General features: G+C 35.7%; 3 protein-coding genes across 3 annotated transcripts; 1 reads left to right on the forward strand and 2 right to left on the reverse strand.

Annotated features, from left to right (window-relative positions):
* Nucleotides 1–67: 67 nt before the first annotated feature.
* On the reverse strand, nt 68–3,970 carry LOC120006655 (probable serine/threonine-protein kinase PIX7). The gene is made up of 6 exons (XM_038856779.1): nt 3,389–3,970; nt 2,515–2,831; nt 2,270–2,405; nt 1,312–1,445; nt 1,102–1,225; nt 68–854 (listed from the first exon to the last, which is right to left on the reverse strand). Exons 1-6 carry the CDS (start codon nt 3,498–3,500, stop codon nt 403–405), a joined length of 1,275 nt encoding a protein of 424 aa, XP_038712707.1. The 5' UTR covers nt 3,501–3,970; the 3' UTR covers nt 68–402.
* Nucleotides 3,971–6,225: 2,255 nt separating this feature from the next.
* LOC120006656 lies at nt 6,226–9,598 on the forward strand. The gene is made up of 5 exons (XM_038856781.1): nt 6,226–6,769; nt 7,095–7,251; nt 8,315–8,535; nt 8,696–8,869; nt 9,232–9,598. Exons 1-5 carry the CDS (start codon nt 6,584–6,586, stop codon nt 9,316–9,318), a joined length of 825 nt encoding a protein of 274 aa, XP_038712709.1. The 5' UTR covers nt 6,226–6,583; the 3' UTR covers nt 9,319–9,598.
* A 679-nt stretch (nt 9,599–10,277) lies between these two features.
* Nucleotides 10,278–11,549, reverse strand: LOC120006657 (calmodulin-like protein 2). The gene has a single exon (XM_038856782.1). It carries the CDS (start codon nt 11,260–11,262, stop codon nt 10,576–10,578), a length of 687 nt encoding a protein of 228 aa, XP_038712710.1. The 5' UTR covers nt 11,263–11,549; the 3' UTR covers nt 10,278–10,575.
* Nucleotides 11,550–26,370: the final 14,821 nt, after the last annotated feature.

Here is a 26,370-nt window from a genome sequence, read left to right on the forward strand (position 1 = left end):
TATCAGCCAATGTGCCTGATATATACACTTTACTTCTGAAAGATTCACAGAAAGTTCCAAATCACAATGAGATCAAAGAGAGTTTGGTTCATAATACCCAAAACCCAAAAGAGAACAGAATTCAGGCAACAAAAACTAACAATATTGGGATGGAAGTTTTAATCTAATTACAAGACATATCTCAGTTACAATAACTTCAAATCGCAACGAGTGGTTCAGGTTGATGCTTAGCTCTCGAGTGTAAGACTGGAAAACGAGGAAACAGATTTCCTCTTCCATTTTCCTTATGGCTCAAACAAAGTTTAATACTCGATATTATGCCACAAGATTGACATATTATCTTCAAACACGCCAATCATTTTGATAGTTGAGCCAATCGAGAGGACCTGGTTGATACATGCATCATTTGCAATGCTGCTTGCCAGTATTCAAAGGAGAATCTCTGATGCTTCTGGAATGATTTGCAATCTGATGAGTTCCATCTGCCTTCTTCTTACGTCTGCCTTGTTGTGATAGACGCGAGTGATGAGATAAGATGGCAAAGTCATTGAGATCTTGCAGGGCAGTGAGAACCTTCACAACTTCATCCATTGTAGACCTGGATTTTGGGTCCCTGCTGAGGCAGTTGCAAGCTAATTGAGAAACTTTCTGCACCCCTTTAATGGAGTAATTCAGCTCCAAGCGAGGATCCACCAACTGGTAAAGCTTTCTCTTGTCAGCTAAGTAAGGTCGTGCCCATGTAACGAGATTCTGTTCTCCACTGGGACGCTTCTTGTCCATTGATCTTCTGCCCGTCAGTATCTCGAGTAGCACGACACCAAAGCTGTAAACATCACTCTTTGATGTTAAATGTCCTGGGTAGACAAGGAGCCACAATTTTAGAATTCATTGTCTCAAAATTTTCAAGCTAGAAAAGAGAATTGCATACGAAATTTCTGAATACAATAATCTTAAACTGTTCATCTTATGGCTTATAGCTTCAAAGTGGATGAACCATAAGTTTTCATTGTGTAAAGGGCAAAAAAAAAGTACCAGTTTTAAGTTGGAAATTATCGAAATGTTTAAAGCAGTTCAAACCATCTACTCCATCTTTCTTCTTACCTGTCATCACATACTCTGGAGCAGCATAGCCGTATGTGCCAACAACCCTGGTAGAAACATGTGTTTTGTCTCCTTGAGGCCCAGCTTTTGCTAGACCAAAATCTGAAAGCTTTGCATTATAGTCCTATAAAAAGGATTTTCACGTTAAGGATTGAGTTGAGAGAGAAATGTAGCTGATATAATGATTTATGAGTATCAGTTATTGCATACCGAATCAAGCAATATATTAGAGGTCTTAAAATCCCTGTAAATAACTGGCTTTCGACTTCCATGGAGAAAGGCCAATCCTTTGGCAGCTCCTAGAGCAATCTTAATCCTATTGGACCATGGAAGAGGTATGGTCCCTTCACAATTTTGACAATATCAGTATTTGTTTTGCAAACAAAAATATGAATTCATAAACTCATAAGAGCAAAAGCAAAGTCATCAAAAAGAGCTAAAAGAAAACATATACCATTAGACTACAGAGCATCATGCACAAAATTTAGTTTCTATTAAAACTTAATGTACAAGATAGACTGGGGAAAACAGGTTGGTGTGTTCCAGAAGCATATCAAGAACGTGCTTGTGAACTTTTGATAACATGTACAAAATGATCCACCTGAGGCCTGTTTACAGTTTCTGAAACTTGAAGGCAATCTTTTTTTCATAAAATTCTATTGGTTTTAAGACGGTTCCTTTCATTGTTATGCATTCAGTAGTTTGGAAGAAAATCTGACATGACCTGGAATAATCTTGTCGCTCATTTAAATTCAGTCTCTACTGCCCATTAACTAGTTTTGTCTCTCATGAAATCAGCAACATTGTATTTATAAATTCCAGAATCTCATGTGCTGGCTAAAAAACAGTAAGTATAACTGTATTATGTATGCATAAATGGCATGCCTTCACTGAACATCAAGTGATAAATAGTTACAACCCAAGATGGTCCGAACCGCTATGCAAAACAGTGAAGAAACCTTTTCTTGGGTTGGTAACAAGAATCATATGTATAAGGACAGATATAGACTAATTCCACTTAGATAAAGCGGAGAAGCAGAGGAGATGTCATCAGTTATTTCTACAGGAAAACATATTTAATCAGAAGTGAGTACATGCTAAGTGATTTTGCAATATGGCGAGGAAATAAAGTAACTGCATCTTTTTCCTTTAAAGTTACAGGACTTACTTCTGAAAAGATGATTTTCAAGACTTCCGCGTGTCATAAATTCGTATACGAGAAGCCTCTGATCATCCTCAATACAGTATCCAATAAGCTTCACAAGATTAGGATGGTGCAGCTGGCCAAGAAAATCCACTTCAGCCTGCAATTAGAACTCTCATATGTTAATACTCCAATTTCTAGCATCTCAGGGATCAATGCGACATTGACAATGATATTACTAACCCAAAGCACACATATATTCTACTAACCACCCATTCTCTATGGCCCTGAAGACCATCTGGCTTCAAGCTTTTGACGGCAACTGTAACCCCTGATCCGGGTTTTGCTGGTGCCGTCCCATTTTCTTCTATCCATCCTTTGAATACATATCCAAATCCTCCCTCCCCCAGAATGCTATCAGGCCTAAAGTTCCCAGTCGCAGATTTTAGCTCCTGAAATGTGAACTCGAGCAACTGACGTTGTGGCTTGTTATCTGACGGTGATAGATCAGGATTATCGGAGGATAATTGAGCCTCATTAGCACACAACTCCCGGTTGCTAGCGTTTAGGTATCTTGTCTCAGTAGCTGCATAAACAGCATGAACCTTAAAACAAATTTCAACTCTTCAAACTAGAAGAAGGAACAAGAGAACTCAAATCTTGTATACACCAGGAGTGTAAAGAATTAGCTACAGGAGAATTCACCCCCATTTTGGATTTCTAATCAAGTGAATCAAAAACAAAAAGGAACAGCATTTCCTTGTGGTAAAAATCAACGAAAAATTATGGCCTGTTGTCAGCCAAAAAAAAAACCCAATTTGACTATTTGAGATCTGTTGTCTCAATACCTATGAAGTATCTTACAAGAGCCGTATTCACCCTCTCGTACTGAATCGTACAAACTGTATTGAAAATTGTTCCAAAAATCAGAAAGAACTCGTGTACTCATAAGAATATATCAGATTCACATAGAAGCATAGAGAGAGAACCAAATTCACAAGCTTGAATTATCTATAACCTGATTCAAGATCAGAAATTTGAAACCCAGAAAAAAAATAAATCAAAAACCCAAATTTAAATTTTGAAAAATAGTCAATGAGTGAAGTAATAAACTAATCGGAACCTATTAATCTCCATCTATACCTGCATCATAAACAAGACTAGTACGAGGGATAATGTTAGCAGAGTCTCTGGAGGCAGAGGACTTGCAAACCCCACGTTTGAGAAGAGCCCAACAACCGCACTTCTTCTCCATACTTGGTTGTTTTTAATTCAGTGGCAAGAACTCTGATATTTCATGAAGCGCCATTAAAACAGCATGAGATTCGGTGATTGAGAGGCAATAAGAGATTGGTCATGGTGGTAATTGTGAAAAAGAAAAAGCAATAGACAACAATAACAGAGGAGAAGACATAATATAGAGAGAGAGAGAGAGAGAGGTCCTGTTGGAGAATGCAGGCATCATCATCGCCATCATTCCCAGTGTGTACAAAAAGAGCTTTTTTCACACCACCTTTTATGTGGGGATGGGTGAATGGGCATGTGGGGCTTTTTTTCTCTAAAATTGTTGATAAATTATTTTTAAAAATCTAAAAAAATCATTTACGAAAGGTTTGTAAAGATTTTAACAGTTAGATGTGTCGTTGGATATTTTGCAGAGTTTGTAAAAAAATCATTTAAGGCTTGGAGGAAGACAAAGCATGAGGTTAAAGAAACCATGAACCAATCACCCAATCACTCCAAGGATTTCCTAAATCCTAATAAGTGTCAAATTAAGGTTTCTATATTATTGGGTGGTCAAAGCTATTATTAGAAAGATAGTGAGATAATCAAGAGCATATTTGACTGCGATCCTATCGAACACAATATCTCATTCTCTCTCGTCTCTAGGCAAGACAACCAGGGTTGTAGATATATATATATATATATATTCCTGTATGTATTCACATATACACACACATATGTGAAGTTCATAATAAGTGGGGTTATCTCTTTTTTAAATTATTTTTTTTTTTAAGGGGTGCTTGGTGAGGAGTCATTTCATGAACAATCAAATAAACAAAATGGTATTCTATCTATGATGCTTTGAGGTAGAAAAAGCAAAATATAAGATCCCTATTCTTTCTTTTTTTCCTTATACACTGTACTTGCAAGTTGCAACTTGAGAAGGTGATACCCACTATCCCCATTTAGTATAAAAACATATATATATATACACACATACTCACACAGGGGCGTAGCTAGTCAAGGACCAGGGTGGGCACGTGCCCCACCTCAAAATTTTTTTAAAATATATATATATTTTGATAGAGGGATACAATCGTCGAAATGTAAAATGTCCCCTCATAGAGATTATTTGCGCAACTGCATGGAAGATCAATTTTTGAATGATTGTTTACTTATCTACATTGTAAGGAATGTGTCTACATTGAAAAGAATGTGTTTAATGATATTAGCAATGCGACTATTATTTAATGTTTTCAAAAATTGAGGAATCGTTGTGACCGATTGCGATATAGGTATAGTATTAATTTGATGCATTGACTGTAATACATTTATTGTATTATTTTGGTGAATATGAAAACTTGTACAAAACAATTATGATAATTAAAGATGTATTGTTTATTGCTTGTAACTATTACGGGTGATTATATCCGTGCCATATAAATAATCTCAAAAAGATTTCCGAGAATTACTTGACTACGCCACTGTATATATATAATAGTTTTCGAGAGAATGACTTGACTAGCGTAGCCCCCTCCCTCAGCGTCGTCATATGCAGCAAAACAAAACATCATATTCTGTTGTTCAAATAAAATCTATTTATTTTGTTGGAAAATATTATAAGATCTTGTATTATTGCCTCCCAAAAAGCAAAGTTAGCAAAATGAATTAAGCATAATTATGAGTTATGAGTGAAGATTAACAACATTTACAGGGACAAGACGAAGGATTTGACATTACATGGGCTCCTCCTCCTCCTCCTCCTCCTCTCATGATTTGTTGATTATTTGCAAAGCAAAGTAGGGCAATACATTATGATGTTTGCTAATCTAAACATGTTCTTAACTTTTGGAATAATGGTTGAACATGGAGAGTGGTTCAGGGTGAGTTTAGTGATGTGAATGATGTTGCAAATCTCAACTCATTTATGTTAAGGATATTGTCCCCTTTAAATTTATCGGTTCTCGTGAATACAGACATCGCTTTGTCATTGGGCCTGTTTGGGAGTGTTGTCAACTGCTATGAGGTGTGGTAAGGTGCTGTAAGGTTAAAAACTGTGATGCTGTGAGATGAGTTGGAACGCAAAAAGCTGTTTGGCGTATCATTTTTAAAACTGTGGTGCGGTGCTGTGAGGTGCGTTTGACGTATCTAAATTACGATTATATTAGATGATTAATAATATTAATATAAAATCACTTAACGTTTACCTTGTACATTAATCTAAAATAAAATAATTGACCTAATTTGATTACCTAGGACAATTCAACATATATTGTAAGCGTTTGGGAGTGCTGTGAGGTGTGGTGAGGTGCTGTGAGGTAAAAAACTGTGGTGCTGTGAGGTGAGTTGGAACGCAAAAACTGTTTGGCGTGTCACAAAAAACTGTGGTGCTATGAGGTGCGGTGCAACTGCACGCAGTTGAAACACACTACCAAACATATACCTTATCAATCCTTTTTCTTCTTCAGGTTTACCTCAGATATCTATTACACTCCTATGTTTGGCTTAATAATAAGTCTACAGTCTACATTGATGTCTGATGATGATTCCTTCTTCGTATTTCTTCCATCAGTTGTAGAAGGAGGATTGATACGACACCGTCTCAAGTTCTTTGCGGACAAGTTATCCCAGTCGCATATTCTTTCAAAGCTCCAATCCTACGGCTCTCGCGCATAGCCTTGCCACGTGTCAAAGAAGATTAAAAAAAGTGCAGAGAGAAAACCAATCATAACCAACCACGTTTCGGTCACCCGTGTCATGTTATACCGCCTCCTCACCCAACCGTCACCTTTGTTCTTCCTCCACCAGTACATCCGCTCATGGTCGCCGAGGTGGAAGATGAATATATCGTAATAAAAGGAAAGATATCATTGAGAAACACAGAGAAAGCGATAAAATCTTGTTGATTCTCGATTTCTTTGAATCGGAAGGAAACGGAGTAACTTTGTTTCGATAGGATTCAGAGGTCATCGATCGGTCGATCGATAATCGAAATCGTTGCATGATTGAGACAGAGAGGGATCGAGTAGTAGTTTACGGCTTATAGAGGATAGAGGTTAGAGGGTTGAGAGAGGAGGAGAAAGAGAGGGCCAAAGGAGGCTACTTTGAGAAACTATGTCTGCCATAGTGTGCGGGAAGAGATCTCTGTTCGAGGACTATCCTGCTACTTCGCCTCCCGTCTCCAAGAGAATCCGTTGTTCTTCTTCCTCTCCTGTTCGTTTCTCTCCGCCTAGATCCATCTCCAATCGCTCTGCGCTTATTGACCATCTCCTGGCAAATTTTCCTGAAATGGACAAACAGGTTTTCAACTTTACTTTATTAAATTCGGAATCAATTGTTACATGTCTTGTACTTATCAAATTTCGATGTTTGTAACTCTATGTGGTTGTTTCTGGAGCAATCGTTATTTGTTTGATTGAGAATACGATATCAATGTATTTGTAATTCTGTTTGATTTTCTGGTGTTAATATATAGATTTATTTGGATTGTGTTAGGAGTTCCTTGGTGAAGGTCAATTATTGTTTGCTGAGAGATGTATGCGTTACCAGATTTTGATTGTGTTCAATTGATAATATATTGTAAATTACTGACCTTTTGTGAAAAAAAAAAAAAAAATCGTTATAGCTCATTGAGAAAGCTCTTGAAGAATGCGGAGATGACTTGGATTCGGCTATCAGAAGTTTAACTGAACTTCGTTTGGGATCTGCTGATAGAAGTTTGGGTACTTTGGCTAGCAAACCTGAAATATCTCAAGAGGCGAATGCTCAACTTCAAGCACAAGGTATGCCATTTGCATGAGGAATTGGTTGGATTTACGGGCTACATAAAATTATTGTATGACTTGGTGTATTTTTTTACATGTTGGAATTCTATCATGCTGATTCTCTGGAATTGACATAGTTTCTTCTTCTTTTTCCTCTCTTGCGTCACTTCCCTAGCGTTTAATCAATCTTGTATAATTGTGATGATTGAACATTACGAGTTTCTAATGTCGCTGTGGTACAAGTACTTGTTTTGGGGAAAACGATTCATATGGGCTATCAACCTTTGCATTACTAAGTGTAATGTCTATCATTTCTTCCTCGCATTACACAATATAAATGTTGGTGAATAAGGCAATAAGCACAATAATACTTTGGGGTTGACATTGTACCTTTTGAACAACTTATTGCTGAATAATAATTTTTTCATCACTTCATTCATTGTTTCAATCTGTTTTACAATGTTGTCTTCTCCTGTGAATGAATGATTCTTTAATGTGCAACAATGTCTGCCATCTCGAAGAGGATCTGCTATTATCTGAATGAGTGTTGATATTTTCTCTCCTTTTACATGGGTATCTTTGTTATCGTCTTTCGTTCTAGCTTCCTACATGTTTCTCATGAATTTTATGAATGTCTCTTGTCACCTGCATTCTTGGGTTTTTGTTTATGGGTTATACTCAAGGGTCCATTACAGAGTATGTCAGTAAGTGATTTCAGGGAGTGTGTGTGTGAGACCTTATTCTTTTGCGTTATTCAATAATAACAACAATATTTCATGCCCTGTAAATTTGGTACTTGGTGGCTTCAGAGGGTGCTACACTCATTCGATATTCTTTTTGGTATACCTTCTAATATTGAGCATTTACTTCACGGATTTATGTCCTTTTTCCTTTTGGATATGTTTTGAGGTGCTTATCTTGATTATATTTATTTTAAAAGCTTGTGTGCTCTTCCTTTTAAACCATTTTCCCCCTTCTTCCACGGGATGATAGTCAAATAAATATATAATTGGTATTGCTATTACAATTATTATTTCTGGAAAGTGGGGATGCTTCATAATGTTAAGGGTTTTTCTTGCAGGTGTTGTAAATGCTAATGGAGAGGTTCCTGTGGCTGAGGATCCATCAGCTCCATTAAACTTACAAATGGAAGGTGCAGAATGGGTGGAACTTTTTGTTAGAGAAATGATGAGTGCCTCTAATATTGATGATGCTAGAGCTCGTGCGTCTAGAGCACTGGAAGTACTGGAGAAATCAATCCAATCATGCGCAGAAGCAGAGGCTGCCCGAAACTTTCACCAGGTTTCTTAGTTACTGCTCTAGAGTTTGCTTTTATCTTCCTTTCCTTTTGGCGGATGAGGTTAATAGGAAAAACTTGTAATGGTATAAAGTTAACTTGTAATATTTATAATGGTTGCTCACTTTGTCGTTTGGCGTTGTGCTTATGTTTGTACTGTTGTAGGAAAATATGGTGTTGAAGGAGCAAGTGGAAGCACTGATCCATGAGAACACAATTCTCAAGCGAGCTGTGGCCATACAGCATGAGCGTCAGAAAGAGATTGAAGATAGGAGTCAGGAGTTGCAGCAACTGAAGCAACTGTTATCCCAGTATCAAGAGCAGTTGAGGACCTTGGAGGTTTAGCTCATGACCCCTAACTGCTAATTTTTTTCTGTGATGTACCTTTTCCATGGTACTTTATACAATTCAAATGTCTTTTGTGAAGCAGGTTGAGAAGTATGCTCTTTGATACTCCCAAACAACCTAATCCTCCTTCAAGAAAATGTTTTCTTTATATTTTAGATTAGTTTGTGAACTATGCCTGTGGGTCTTCCCTGTTCTCTGATTCTCAGCCCCCTCCATCCCACTTTCATTCCTAGGAACCTATATAGGTAGTGCTGATATATCCACTTCTTTCTTCTGATGACAAGAGTGGATCATCAATTTTAGCTGTTCCTTACAATGACAACTAAGGAGTGTTTTTTGTGATATCTTATCAGGTTAACAATTATGCATTGACAATGCACCTGAAGCAAGCTCAGCAAAGCAACTCTATCCCTGGGCATTTTCACCCTGATGTTTTCTAGTGGTCGTGAATGTGTTAATACCGCTTGGAGAATGGATCATATGTATGTGTAATCTCGTAATCAGAGCAAACCTGAAAAGCCGGCCACATTTTGTAGGCACTTACATATATGTTTGTTGCCCAACCTGGCAGGGTTTTCTTTCTATGTCCAAATGGTTGACTGTTAGTTATTGACATATTGACTGCATTCAAAATTTCAAATACTGATACAGTATTATCTTCTAAATATTCAAGCTTAATCGTCAATGGTTTGCAAGCCGTGCCTTCTTTTCCTTTCTCCATTCCTTGATTGTGTGATGTTATTGACTCTTGATTATATGTACCCTATTTGATTGCTCGCAAAGCTGGAACTCTTTAGCTTTCTGTAGCCCAGTAAGAATCAGAAGATGGTAGTTGGTCTTCCTTTATTGTGGATCTACGTATCTTGCCTTTTCAATTTTCATGCTTGAGCAGTTGAGTCTCAAAATACCCTCCAGCACAAGATAGTTACATCATTAGGTGTGCGGGGCAGACAGGGAATGAACAAGTCAACGTAATGTAGAACACTAACATTACTATCTAATTTCGTAGATGAACATTATTTGAACCCTATTTTTTATTAAATATATCCCATTAATCTTTTAAAAACACACTAGAGTGTGTTGTATTTAATAAAAAATAAGGTGTAAATAATGTTTATCAATCTCGTTTTCTTTTAGTCATATAATTTAACAACGTAATATAGAACACTAACATTAATAGCTAATATCGTTGATGAACATTATTTGCACCCCATTTTTTATCAAGTACATCCCATTAACTTTTTAAAAACACACTAAAATGGGGTATACTTAATAAAAAATGGGGTGCAAATAATGTTCATTAATCTCGTTTTCTTTTAGTCATATAATTTAATAGTGATGCTCAAAAGGCTTACCCAAACTTATGTATGAGTAATGAATTGTCAACAAAGCTCGTAGGTTGACAAGAAAGAAAACTCATCCATCTGCTGCAAATATGTATGTATTCATACATGAAAACATGATATCTAGTTCCTCTACTATAAAGATCTTCCTAATGTGCACCATCAGAGATCTGAGAAGAAACATGAGCTGGGGTCTGGAGTGCAATTTCTACTGAAAACATACATGTGTATGTGTGTGTCCTAGTGATGTATATACAATTTTTAATTGTGAAATGAAGATATGAAAATCTTATTATGCATTGCATCCATGGAGATAATTGTCTTCTGGGTGTGGTCTTGAAAGACTGAATGGCCTTAGAAGACTGAAACAAGCCTGCTGCCTCCACTTCTCATCATCATCATCTTGAACTCATCAAAGTTGACCATTCCATCACCATCCATATCTACTTTCCTTATCATCTCCTGACAGTCCTCGATCTTCCTTCCTTCCTTCAACCCAAGAGAATCCAAAACAGAACCCAACTCTTCCACTGAAATCAACCCATCTTTGTCCTTATCAAACACATCAAATGCCTCCTTCAAATCTCCTTCTCCTCCTCCTTTTTGATCTCCACTTTCTTTCCCCAGAAAAGAAGACTCATCACACAAAATACAGAACTCATCAAAATCAATCAATCCATCTCCATTAGAATCCACTTTTGTGACCAATTCTTCAACCTCATGTTCTGACACCATGATCCTCAAATTCTTCAGTGATTCTTTGAGCTCCTTCTTTGTTATAAACCCATCTCCATCCTTGTCAAAAGTTGCGAAAACCCTCTTCAGCTCACTAGTACTACTGCTCCTTTCTTTGTCTGAGATTACTTGACTAGTAGTATTGGTGATTGAAACAGGGGATGTTGATGCTGTTGATGAAGATGAAGAACATTTGGGGACTAAAAAATGAAGCCAATCATTGAATTTCTTGGTGGGTTTGCAGAAGTATATTTTAAGAAGGCCACCAATGAAGAGAAGTGCCAATAACAATAACGTTATTTCCATTTTTCTTTGTTATCAGAAGAAGGGGAAAAAAAAAGCAGGGGATGAGGACAACAACAGAGGGCAGATGTTGTTGTATGTATTAAGTGATTTGAAAAGGTCGTTGCTTTGAAGTAGTGGAAGAAGAAGAAGAAGAAGAAAACGCGGTTCTTGGTGTAACTTCGATCCCACAAAACGCGTGAAGTGTAATAACTTCAAAATTAAAGAAAAGCGAGAGGTTCTAATGGAGTATGGTTGGTCGCAGAGAAAGCTATTCTGCTTGGTTTTCTGTGGAACATTTGTTGAGATTGGATTGGATGAATCCTAAGTTTTTATTGGAGTAGACTGAATCCTATGTTGGAATGCCTTTTTTTTGGGCAAGATTTCATTAAATTAATAACTTTTTACATAGTCAATTACAAGTAAGAAAGAACATTATCAGTCAAAAATACGTCTTTCTTTTCAGTGGACAATAGCATTTCACACCACTAGCACTAATTTATTCCTTTGAAAAGGGGGGAAAAATGGATGCTTTCCTCTCAAGGTGGGAACCTACATGCTTGGAACACAACATAGAGGCATGAATCACCTGATGTAACATTACTATGCTCACACACATACACCAACACAAAAACAAACTTCTTCTTCTTCTTCTTTTAATTATTTCAAAACAAATTAGATTGATGTGAAGGATTGGAAACAACATTGGTGACAGACAGGCTAACTACTTGTTAATTAAACCTAAATTCTTGTCCTCAAAAAGGAGAGAGAGCCAATTATTGAGTATTTTTGGACATTTTCTATGAAGCTAAACGACACCCAAAGTTCAACAGCATAGGATACTTCGGCTTTTGTTGTTTATTTTATTAGCCCACTTCAAAGAAATGTCCTTTATTAAGATAATCTCCTTCTTTACTCTCTCTTTCTTGGGCAAGAAAAGCAAAAGGTGAAGATGCTTTAGTTGCCCTTTCCGTCTCGTGTGAGTTTTGCGTGTACGGGCTTTAAATCTACTAACACTATTTCGGAAATCATGCAGGTAGGCCCATATAAGTCCAATAGGTTGCTATAGCCCACCTGAGGTCCGCTTTCATAGGAAATGGGCTCTTGCAACCTTAACATGCTTAAAGCCTCATTGTAACGGCCCTTTCCTATACACACTATGAAGATTGAAGCATAAAGCCCTTTGGGCATGGTTTTGTGGTAACCCTCATACGAATACAAATTAAAACACCCCATTCAAGGCAGCCCAAGTTAGTGAATCAATCAAGAATGTGGTCATTTTTGTTTTTGTTTTTATTTTTGGTAATCAAGAATGACATTATACGATTTTGCCCTTTGAACATTTGATATAGACATAACCTCGAATCATCATGTCTGCGAGCACAAAATTTTTCCACATGATAAGTTTGATCAAAGTTTAGTGCGTGGTCACACAAATACTGCTCCCATTAAAATCTATACGGTTTAGTCCGAGATAGATTCACCAATGACGGTCATTTCCACGAACATGGATGAACCAATAGATAAATTCATAAATAAATCTACCATTGTTATAATTAGGGAGGCTTAAAAAAGTGGTGCATCCATGATCCCTGTGATGGAATAGATGATAATAGAGAGGATTGGGCCCATCTCTAAGAGAGGTGCTGTTTGTTGGGGGCCCATCGATCGAAGGGGCATTACCGGCCCATCCCCCACCACGTCCCTCTCTTTCATTGTGGACAAAACAACTGCACAGTGCTTCATATGAATGAAAAGTAAACAGGATGTTAAATGGGCCCACACGCACTATTCGTTGTCCCGTCCCGTCCCGTTTTACCCAATCTTCTTGTTTATACATGATGTGGTAAAGAGAGTGATCCGTACATGGTACTAACAGCATATCACCAGTTCAGATGCTCTCGTGTGCACTTGACTAGTCATGAATCCAAAATAATATGAACATTCAATCAGATCTGACGGACAGATTTGGATTTTTTTGATGGTGGGTCCCTACCAATAATCAGAATGATTGCTGCCACACGCTTGCGTTTGGAGTTGTGAACTGTGGATCCATCAATGCATCCAGTCTCGCTTAGCTGCAGCCTCTGCAGTTTTTTCCTGATGATTCAGTCTTCACGGAAACAGCTTTATTCATTACACTACGACTTAATAAGGACAATGAATCCACTGTTCTGTACTTTTAATCATTTTCATTTTCAGTTCCCCATATATATATATATATATACTATTGCCTTTACCATTTAAAAGTTTTAGAATTACGCTTATGTGATTAGTGTTGAGATTTTCAACATAATATTAGTCTCTACCTATCCATTTATTAAGTTTGGCATACAGACATAATTCAATCTACAAATACGGGAGTATGTTAAATATTTCACATTTCTTGAATAACCCAAGTTTATACCACTCAATGATACTTTTTCGGATCTAAATACCATTAAGTGAAACAACTCATGAAGAATAAAGCCGTGCATATCCGATGTATTCATTAAAACTGATAAATTCAAAAGCGGACAAATGCAAATTTTAAATTTCTATAATATGTCAACATTCTGTATCATTTCTTGAGCACATGATGAAGAAGAAAAGATGGATAAGAAGTACTTCAAAACTGAAAGCCAGACGACGTGAACTTTAATAGTAAGCAACAGAGACGTCACATAAAAGCTAACCTGCTTCAATGAATCATCTTTACGGCACCGTTTCCTCAGCGCCTGAGAGAGAGGTGGGCCGGTGAGGCTTAAAAGCCTTAAAGTGCGCCGGCCCGAGGAATCAATGACCACGTGATCATATACGACGTCGTACTCCCGCATGACTCCGGACTGCAGTCGAACGTCTGTATGAAGAACAGTGTCAGCTAATTTTTGTTTGATAATTATGTGGCACTTGACAATCCCTTTGCGTTCCGTTACTATCACTTCCAGTTGTACCGTACTTCAAAACTTCTAATCTTCTATGCTTCACGTCAGCCTCTCTCTAAGTGTGTTATCTCATAAAAATCTTGAGTTCGAGTCTCCCAATCCCGGTCGTCTTTATTCAAAACAAATCAGTCTCACTTTATGTTAAGAATTTTTTTTTTGTTGATTTGAACAAAATCCAAACCTAATTATTTCGATATATAATAATGCATCATAATTATTTTTATGGTAGCCTTTTCATATTGTCGGAGAATGACACCGTTATCTGTCAATGGGCCATGATCTAAAACTTAGGCCCAATATAGGTAGGGTCCAGGTTGCCCAGGCCTCCAATAAAGCTTGTCACTCACTTTGTATTATCCGACCCATGGACATAGACACTCGCCCAATCAGTATAAATAGTCGGCTCCCAGTTCTCGACGTGACGCAGACAATTGTCCCGCAATACTACTTACTCTTCATGATAAAATACCTTTTCTTTTAAGGGGAAGAAAAACCCAAAAAGGAATCAATTGTTAGCATAACTAGTTAGGAGTAATCCCTCAATCTTTAGAAGTTGTAGGTTGGATTCCTACAGAATCCGTATATGGAATTATTATCTACTTAACTAACATATGTGGCTTGACGAATTAATACGCTTATACGTAGGTTCACAGGTTTGCCCAATACACACCCGAAAGATAGTGGTTGTTAATTCTCATATCACCGATATATGTATTTGTAGTATCTATTTAACTAACATAAGTGGTTTACGGACTAGTCCACCTGCATAAGAATATAAGATAAGCTCTCTTTGATTCATTGATTAAATTCATAAAACACCTGTGAATTATATAAGAATATTTCAATATTCATAATTTTTAAAGTCCACTTGCGCCGTACATTATGGTACCAAACAAAACAAACTAATAATTACACCGATAATTACAGGTTTTTTTTACAGAGGTGGACCTGATTGTAACGGGTCTTGTGACTGTGAGTCTCACTATTCCCTTATTGTTTTCAAGGGGCCCATGGGCCTGTTGGGATGATGGGGCCGACAACCCCGTACTTATGAACATATAATATAATATAAATATATATAATTCTGTGATACATATAGTATCTTATGTTATCCCAATATGTATCTACATAAATATTTGTTACCAACTGCGTGATACGCCATAACCGAAAAACACGTATATGGCCCAGTTTGTTAAGGCTCTTTTCACGGCTGGTCACTGTTTCAAGTCTCGTGTGATGCGTCCTATAGTTGTGGTTCAAAACTCAACGTTACCTAAAGAATGGGTACTCTCGTAATCATGCTTAGGGGATTACTACACTAGTTACGCCACCCACCTTTTTAAAAAATATATGTGTGCGCTCCAACAAATATATAATAAAAGTAATTATTGTAATAAAAAGTCATGTGCAAATATGTCCCATTAGGTCCCTCATCCCATCATCATCACAAAACATAAAAATGAAATGATTGCATATATCATTATCGATCTCTTTTAATTTTCCCCAAAATATATATGTTTTTCGCCCTCTTTTTGTGAGTTGATTTGATGGTCTCTTCATATGTATTTATGCATCACAAGTACTCATAAGATAGAAACAAATTAAAGTAGTAAATACAATATATGTGTCCAATATTCGATTCCAATGAAAAATATATTTCTTAGTGGTATTTCAAAAAAATAAATAAATACAAGACAAGACAAAATTATAACATATTGAAAATACATTAGAGTTATATATAATTACAGAAAATTTTCATGAAATAAATAAAACTACATGCAATAATCGGTATCATTTTAGTGATCACATATTTTATGGAAGAATTAATTTTAATGAATTCAATTAAAAAAAATAGGAGAAAGAATATAAAGATTGGGGACCATAAGCAACCCATACCATTTTTTAATTTGAAAAAAAATAAAGATATTGTGATAATATGACATGGCACATGTGAGGGTGAGGGGGGATGATCACTAGCCTAGTTCTTTTCCTAATTTTCTTCAAAGTTATTTATAATTATATATTTTACTTATGCTAAAATCTGATTGGGTACGTACTGATCCGACGGTTTTGTAAAGTACCCCCCACAACGCACTCACATAAGTAAAGTTAAAGTATTTTTTTATGCGCAAAGGTTCTCTCCCTTCTCCCTTCTCCCTTCTCCTTTCTCTCTATAAAGCTGATACCCGAAGAAGATTATATATGCTAGAGTGGTCCACGATAACCTTCGTATGGACCTGCCCTATCTCTCAATGTTCTGTCTCTCTCTCTCTCTCTTTCTCTGTGTGTCTGTGAACATTATCATGGAAGAAGAAGCTGTGAGTGTGAGAGATCTGAAGAGGTAGAGATGTGAAATTAATTCTATGGAGGGGAAGTCCTGGTCATGCTTTTCCACAGCTTTCTTGAACTTCGATGGCCATTATTTGATTTTTAACATTGCAAGCTCAAGAAAGCTGTGGGAGAACATGACAAGTTCAGGACTTTAATTGTATGGATTCCACGGTCGAGATCTATCGAATTCCGGGCAATTCAAAATCAACGGCTGGAGCCGCTATCATAACGGGTAATTCTTCACAATTTCTGTTGGAATTTTTATTTTTTTGGAGTAATGATAGGAATCCATTGATATCTCAGTTATCCTATCTATGTACGCACAGGATTTGATATTTATCATTTTTTGTTTTTTTTTTTTTTAAAGATTATCACCTTGAATTATGGGAATTATGTTTAAATTCTTACTTTTTTTACTGCAACACGTTTGGCCCATGCATGGAAGTACACCTAGAATGTGTTACATTAAATTAATATTTTATTGGTGTCAGTACATTTATTTGAATTTTCAATTAATATACAGAATTTTTAGAAATTGTTATTGAAGCAAATTTGGGGAGAAATTACATGCATGCATTTCCATTTCATTTTTCCAAAAAAGACTGGTAGTAGGACCGCAGACAAGATTCTCTCTGTATCATCACAGTTCTTCCGATGGGGTTTTTTTGCATTCTCCAACATTTATGTGAAAAAGCTATTTACCATTTGTCACTTTCTGACGTCATTTTTAACACCTCTTTCTCAATGTTATTACATCACTATTTTCTTATTCTCATTTTTCTTTGGCATTTTCACCCTTCTCACTCCTCTCTCCCCCTCTCTCTCTAATGGTAATTGTCCCTTTTTTTTTTGGCGGGCTGCACCTCCATTCTTAATTGACAACGTTGACATAACTAAATGACATATAATTCTCATAATTAGTCCTTCATAATTTTCATAACTGTGAATTTGACACTCTATATTCTTAATTATCTTCAGATTTTGGTGGAAAATTAAAATTATTTTTGATGGGTTTGATGAAATAATTTGTGGCTTTCACTGGAGCAATAGTGCCAATTTTGTCTGTGCCATATATGGTGTTTGGATTTTTATGACCAGATGGGTGTGCAAATAGCAGAGCAGGGGCAAGCAATTGGACAATAACATCCAAATATAAGAATTAAAGGTTAATTGGGCTCACTCACTATAAGCAAGCAAGCAATCAATCCCCCAGTTAATTGTTTCAACTACTTTTAATTTCTCTCTTTGTTTTCTTCTTACTAGGTTTTCCATGGAGTGTCCAATGATGTCCTCAGAAGTGGAATATTATGCATTATTGAAGTGTAAATTAGGAGGTCTTTACCCAATAAAAAGGGAACAAGTGAAAGCAAAAGAACTTTAAATGTTTATAAGCCAAGTGAATGCAACAGTAGTAATGAAATGTAGGGCAGACAGAGGGGCATGGCAAATCTGTCCACTTTTATATAAATAATGGCAATTATTGCTAATATAAGAAGCTAAATTATTCATCTAGTCTCTTCAGTTTATTGACCAAAACTTATACATGCCTTTCTTGGATGCCAATCAAGTCTATCAATTCAAAATGTATCTCAATAATGTTTAGTTTCAATATCTATGAGAATCATGTCTATTGATTTTACTGAAATGCATGGTGTATCCATTATATGACAGACAGGTATGCATATATATAGTTTCCTTATATATATATATTATCATTCCTTAATTTGTTCAATCAGTCTAATGTATATGGAAGGTGAAAGATATGATGTAAAATGCCATTTTCAAAATAGTAGGACACAAAGAATTCAACTGTGGACCTTCATTGAGGAGCAAGCATGAAGGTCCACAGTAGTAGTTAATTTAATATATGGGCTTGAAGATCTATAACTCAATTTCTATCAGGTCTTATTAACTGGAACTTGGACCTTCTTCACACAAGAACAGCATATGTAATTACCGGATTGAAATATATTTATATACACAAGGCTAAGTGAGGTGCGTACCTTTACACAGAACATGGACAATTGCAAAGCAAACACCCCATATATGTGCGTGCGCGCGTTCGTGTGTGTGTGTATATATTGTATGATAAACCATACAAATATACAACAACAGCAAACAACATTAACGTCTTAATATACAATTTTGGGGTCTACTTTACAGTGAAGACACACACACACACATATACAAAAGCCTCATGAAAGTGAAGTAGCAAGAGAACCCCCATGTGTGTTTGGGAGAAGTGGGACAGTCAAGTCGCTACCTGATACAAACCACACTATTTGGCTATTTGCACAACCATATTGCATTGCACCCCCCCCCCCCCCTCCCCCCCTTAAATTTCCTGATTGATCTGAGGGTGCATGCAAACAAACGATAAATGGCAACTTTGTTGACCTTTTCATGGCTAGCAATCACGAATATGCAAAAGAAGCACTAGTAGTGTATGAATTAATATAAACACTATCAATTTTTTTCATGAATGTATGTAGAAAAAAAAGAGAGAAGTCACAGAAAAGCTGAAAAGCTTGGTTTTGCAAATAAGAGGAAAGGAAAGTGCATTGAAAAGTTAATATGTCTTTGCTTTATGTTCCTCTATATGATATGTAGACTTCCCTCTATTTCATAACATACACCCATTTGTAGGAACTATCGTCTATGCTGCCCAGAAAAATTACCCAAACAACAAAGACTAATAAAATAATGTAGAGAGAATTTTTGAAGTGAAACTTTCAAAGCATTGAGGCTCTAAATTAGCATTCAAAAAAGTAAATTAGTGCTTCACATAGATATAGAAGTACAGTAGATGTCGATTGAAGATTTGACAATAATATATTTCATAAGTTTAAAGCAACAAGACAAAGCAAGAGTACTAATATTGCAATACGAGACTGGAATGTGAATCAGCTTTTATTGATAATAAACAATTGTTACCCATCTCACTTTTCAGTTTTTAACACATACATATATATACAGTATACATATATTCACATACACAAAGCACAAGAAAATCTCAACTTTTTAACCCTAATCTCTCCCCCCAAAAGGTTAACCTATTCAAAAAACTAAACAGAGAAACAAATGCTACCCTTTTTGACTTTTGTATGAGTGGAAAACCATTTCTGATAATAAAATGTATAATTAATCCCATTTGTTTAACTTTTAGTTAACACTAGTAGTGGAGATAAAAGGCTAGCCTTTAAAGCAATCCAGCATAATGTATGTAGAAATTAACACTAAAAGAATCCCAGATCATGAAAGAAGCTTCACAAAACCCAGTTGGATAAAAAAAATAAAGTATATATACTTTTGATCCTTTCATTAGTTGGCATCATTAAGAAACTCATCCACATAGTAAAAACAGCTGTTAAAGAACAAAAAAGATGGGTGTTATTAATTTCATAGATTCCAGTCCTCGAGATTGCGTTCTGAATCCAGCTAAGTTTGTCACAAAAACAAAAGGCCAACTCTTTCATAAGAGTTATGAACTTGAATGTCAGCCAATATAGAGCTTTGTAGGACACATTACGCTCACAAAGTTGTTAACTTTGGCGTTCAAGATTTAGTCTTGTAGATTCAAAGAAGGAAGCTTTATTGTTTTTACTATCAAAGAAGAAGGGGCATAGGAGCACTACAATCTTATAAAAAAACTCTAATTTTCTTCTACAAGATTGTGGTTTCTTATGCCTGTTATCTCCATCGATCATCGATCGCCACTTCACCTAACCAATTCAATTTTGAGAACCCAGTTCTATAATTCAGTGTAGCTAGGCTATGCTCGTGGTCCATGTCCACAGTCATAGTTAAAGCTTGAGATCGATCTATATAAAGTGTGAAATAATTGTTTCAATGTAAAACAAAAAACACAGCGAAACAGAACATGACATATAGACAAAGTGGTACCAGAAATTGAATATGGAATGGTGAATCAGAATAAAGTTTCCATGGAATCTATTGGCTGGGAGTATGTATATAAAATGATAGAATTAACTATCCCTGTGGACCGACACAGTATAAATACAGACCAAAATGGACCCATTAGCTTATGGTTTTTACAAAATATCAAAGCTATCGACATAGTTTGATCCACAGAAGCATTTATATATATGTAGTTTTCAGAAGACAAGACAACCAAACAGACAATAAATGTCATCTAATTATCAAAAGAATTCCCACCAAAAAACTAGTGTTGATTAATGTTTGGTAGTTTCACTGACTTATTCTTCACGAAAAAAAGTACAAATCAAAGGACACACAACAGAAGCTCAACTCCAGGAGAAAACAGGAGCATATATCTTTATAAATTTGTAAACAAGTAGAGCACATCAACATGAATTGCACACTACACATCCGGACTCAGTAGGGTTAGGTATACAAAAATAAAATAAAATCAATTAAAATTGTGCAATTATAGTCTAAACATGAACTACAAGAATGGATCCAAAAGCCAAGAGCAATTCAACCCCAGAAGAGAATTCGAAAAACCCAAAAAGAATATACCTTTTGAACATTTATATCGATCGGATCCGGATCTCGAATTATATATATACACTGACCATGTCTGTATCTTCCCACAGCTTTATTGAACCGCAAAGCAATGAATTTTGTGTGACAACAATCAACAATCGATTCTAACAGATGCAGTTCAAGAAAGCTGTGGAAGAATACAAAGAGAGTCAAACTTGGTGAAATGCACAGCATATGATACTATATGCCGTAGAACGGTAGAAGCTTCAACTTCCATTAGAAACCCTAAAAAAAGGGAAAGCACTAGAAGAGAGACAGTGAGAGTGAGAGTGAGAGTGAGAGTGAGAGTGGGGCTGCTGTGTATAAAGAGGGAGTTTTAAAGGGTATTTATAGGAGAATTGAAGGTCTTCTCACCACCAATCCCAAGAAGAATATTGAGGGTTATGAAGAATTGAATATTAGTGAACAAACCACTAGTCTTTTTCTTCTTTTCGTACCCTCCAACTACGTATATATATTATACGAATGCATGTCAAAATCCAACGTGTAACCACAAAGATATTATTCTTAATAGATATCCAACTCAAAATTTTATGAATTCATACAGCTTGACTCTTCATCATTAGACTATCACCAAAATAGTTTTAACATTTTATATGAATATTTCTGGCTTTCCACATTAACACTTTATGACTTAGAAAGGGTGGCCCATACACATAACTTATACGATGAATTTAAAGGCCCATGACTGATCGTGTCGTTAAAAAAAAAAAAACTAGTTGTAAATTGTTGTTGAAAAGTCATAAGTATACGTGGCGTTATGATGCAATCTTCCGGATCTGACGGTGGCAGTTACCCTAGTGGGATGCAAAACATGGGACCCACTTGTTAGATCTGTCCACTTAGAAGTTAGAAGAAGAAAAAAAGTCTGAAGCTTACGCGCTGTGTAGGAAGTGGACTCTAATGTTTCCACGATGACTATTAATTGGTGTTTTATATATTTGAAATCATGGAATAAATAATTGAAGACAACTATGCGTTTCATTTTACTAGAAAATTTGCGAATAATTGTGACTTTCAATTCTTATCATTAACTAGTTGCATGCTCGAGCTTCGCGCGACACATAATTAATTTAAAAAATAAAGATTTTTGATAATTTTTAGATACTTTGTTACTATGATGAACAACAGAGCTTGGATTATAGAAAATGAAGATAATTGTGAGATGAATAAATAACTACAATACATTTTTCTTAATATGTTAAGAAATAATTTTCTAAGAGAGAGCGAAAAATTTGATGAATAAGGAAAAAATATGCTCAGAGTTTAACAATTATTGTTCGCGTTGGTTTTTTGAACAAAGTTATAAAATAACTAAAAAACATCTCATAAATTCTAAATTCTAAATTTTATAGAAAATATAGCGCACCTCTTTTGTCTCATAGTTTTTACATCTCATTTATTATTGCTTTTTATGTCAACAAGCCACAATTTTTTCATACTATGTCAATAAGCATATATAATATATAATTTGTTGTACTCTGTGTTTCACATTTGATTAAATTCCTCATTTGTACGATCATCCACTAAGGGATTATCTTATACGGGATTATCGGGATCATCCTCTATGAAATCTCCTAAGAATGCATCCTAAATTGGATCTTTTTCATCATCAAGGTTTATTGAATTGTATAATTTGGTTGTTGTTTGACAACTAATTCCATGATTTGTAGGGTCATATCGTTAGGAATTTTGTTGAAATTGTTCATTTTTTCCATGAAGTTTTTGTAGTATCTTTTAGAACTTTATTGTGATCTTGTATGTTTTTGTATATTATTTTATATCTATATTGTGAATATGTTTCATTTAAGCTTTTATCTTTTTGTTTTTCTATGCAATTAATAGGTGATAATTGATATGACTATTTATTGTATTATTAAATATGATTTTAAAATTATTTGTATATTATTAACTGTATGTGCTTGTGGGTCTTATACCTATATTGTGAATATGTTTCATTTAAGCTTTTATCTTTTTGTTTTTCTATGCAATTAATATGTGATAATTGATATGACTATTTATTGTATTATTAAATATGATTTTAAAATTATTTGTATATTATTTATCTTTTTATTTTTTGTGTAGGTTTTTTTTAGAAGCATCCACGTGGCACCAAGGAGAAGCCTTTTGGATCCTCCGTTATATATATATAGATTGATGATGATATGGGATATGGAATTTTATGACAATTTTAATGTTTTGTGATTGCTAGGAAAAATTAGAGTTTTTTTTTTAAAAATATCATTGAGAAATATGACTCTCATTGAAATCGAATTTTTTACATACATATGCCTAACTATCTAACCCAGTCGATTACCAACCGAGTCATCTTTTGTTGGTGAAAAAATTTGAGTTATTGTGAATTGTTGACCTCTATTAGTATAGTAGTATTAATATGATTAAAATTTTTATCTTGATATGTAAATTCAGGATGAAATTCTACTATGCTATTCTTTTAACAAACCAAACGATGAGATATTAATTAGGTTGTATTCAATATTCTAATATACATATATCATAATATAGTCACAAAATCCCTGATTTTATCTTAGCTAGATATTCAAATAACTTAATTACAACATAATTATCGTAACCCCTTGGGTGATAGTCTAATCATGAATCTTTATGGGGTCAAAATCCTATGCACTCATAAGGTCTTGATTCTCTTGTCCCACATCCCCTGGACAATGTGATTAAGACAAATCGTATGAATTCACAACGTTCTAGTCTCTTGGTCACATTGTCACTCGTTAGTTCATCTAGCATCACCAACCTTGATATTGCAAAAGCTTGTTGCCCTTGTGACTCTAGCTAGGTGATATAGAAATAATATATGGAATGTGAGATACAAACAGTAAGAATTGCAATTGGGGCTTCAACCCATCCACCATCAAATATAAAAAATGTAAATACAAAAATGAAATTAATCAAAGTCCAAATGAAGGATTTGGAGCATTTTGAAAGACATATCCCGTTCCCGTTCACATGGCAGCATGTGGGGGGAGACCCCACCGTTAGGAAGGGTGTGACCAGTGACATTACACCCCCTTTTTCCCGGGACGGAGGTCTTTTTGTCGGGGCACCTGTGTTTGTTATCAAAATATTACCTCGTTACAGCGAGGGGGTGCGCACGTTAATGGCAAGAGAAGCCCACGATGGGTGCTCACGTTAAGGCAAGAAGAAACATGGATACGAAACACAGATCTTTCACCTTTCCCCCACATCATCGAGATCAAGGGTTTGAGGCACGGAGGCGTTAATGCCAGGCGAACAAAAACCTGCATCAACAGCACTCACTAATCAAACTTATTTTGCCCACATCTTTCCACTAACTAAACCTTTAATCATTTTGATTTGAACTAGTAATTCATTACTTTTCATATTCTCCTCTCTCTCTCTCTTATAATGAAGCCGACAGTGTTTCTGTGCATAAAGTTTTTTGCTTAACCATGCATGCATGGTCTCCCTTCATAAATTCTAAATTCAATTTATTGCAAACAACAAAGAATCCCACTAAACTATGCTATGCCGCGTTTAACTATGGTGGTCAATACTCATATAGTACTACTCCGAGAACGTCTAAAATATCATTTTTTATACGTAATCAGGAGTAGGGAAAAGGAAAACATGTAAGATCTTTATGTGGAGTTTCTCGTTACTCCACATTAATTGATTTTGAAAGTAATGATGTGTCCTGTCCCTAAACCTCTTTCATGTAATTTTGAAATGATGTGCGTCTCTTGTATGATTACCCTTCCTCTACTTCCTGCGTATATAAATTTTTATTTTTCTAAAATAAAAACCCTAAGTTGGCAGGCTGATTTTGAGCCCATAATATTGGGCCTCTGACCCAAATGGACCCAATCTAGTATTTTATATGAATTATTCAACAAAGTGGGCATAGAAGTTGTCCTCCCTATAGATTCAAGGTAATTTTGGCACATAGAAAGAAAGAAAGAAATAAAGAGAGGGAGAGGTAATATATTAATTTTGAGAAAGAACATTCGAAAAGCAGTATTTTAACTTCTGCAAGAACCCATTCGCAGGTTGATTAACACAATCACATTGACCTTAGTTAATAAGAGAATGATAAACATGCATAATATTTCCATAGCTCGACAAATGCATGGAAATGCATACACACTCTTTTGTCAGCATATCACTGACACCACACCTCTGTACCCACCACACACACACACACACACATGCTGACATGATCCGACAGGATTGAAAGAAGAATTTTTATTTTACCCACGACTTTGTCTCTCCTTCCTCCTTTCCCAATTTGTAGCCTCTCTCTATGTGTTCCATCAATTTTAAAACTTAATTAATCATTTATTTAATTACAATTCACTGTCATGGCCAGCGAAGTGGAGTTGGACTTGTTTTTTAGGACAACTAATGCTAGTGCACAAACCATGTATGTGGCCCATGAATGTGCTGTTACTCCGATTAGTTTCAATCATTTTCATGTGCTGTGGCCAGGTTGGTTTACTAAGTTACTCGGAGATTCTAGTTGTGGGTGAGGTTATCTGTGATAACTTTTTGGAAATGCAAATGGTTGCAAGTTAATAAGTCAAGAGGCTGGCTAATAAGTAAAAAGAGGGTGTTGGGTTGCATATACAGTTAATGACAAACATACAGGGCCCAGTGGCCCAACACAGACTAGACCAGCCCGGTGGTCTAGTTAGTATGATGAGGACCATCTTGGACTTGGAAAAAGAATGTTTATAGCCCAGTAACGGGCCCACGTTGATCATGGTCAACATGTACACTTCTCCAAAAAATGGGCTAAAATGGGTCAAAAGAGAGAAACCAGATCTAGGGTAATCGTACTTGGGCTTGATTCATGGAGAAAGACACCTAAAATAAGCCCATATGACCACAAACAAAATTATCACAAAACCCACTAAACAAATATATTAACTTTTCTTGTTAACTGGAACTGCTGCCATTGTTTTGATGGTTATATAACTTTTATTCTATGAAAAGATAGATTAACTTAGTGTGCTCTTTTTTAAATTGGTCGTCAGTGGAGAGTCGAATGAATTCTTAATATTATCATCCCTTTTTGCTTGGTGGTTTAGCAAATTTCCACGATTTTTTTTTTATTGTGTGGTGCTAATTAAGTTGCTACTTTAGGAGTGGAAGATGAATGATCATAATGAAATGCTGGTTTTCCAAGCTCTGTTTCTTTAAGTATTTGATTCTTAAAAAACTCAGATTCTCTTCTTTTTTGCCTACTTAGCCTCCATTATTATCCATTAACTGTTTTTTAAATCACTTACCCTCAATTTTTAGTACTTGGATGAGTGGACGGGATTAACTCTTGCAAAAACTTTTTGCAAGA

The sequence above is a fragment of the Tripterygium wilfordii genome, chromosome 9 (assembly GCF_013401445.1).
Source record: "Tripterygium wilfordii isolate XIE 37 chromosome 9, ASM1340144v1, whole genome shotgun sequence".
NCBI classification, from domain to species: Eukaryota; Viridiplantae; Streptophyta; class Magnoliopsida; order Celastrales; family Celastraceae; genus Tripterygium; species Tripterygium wilfordii.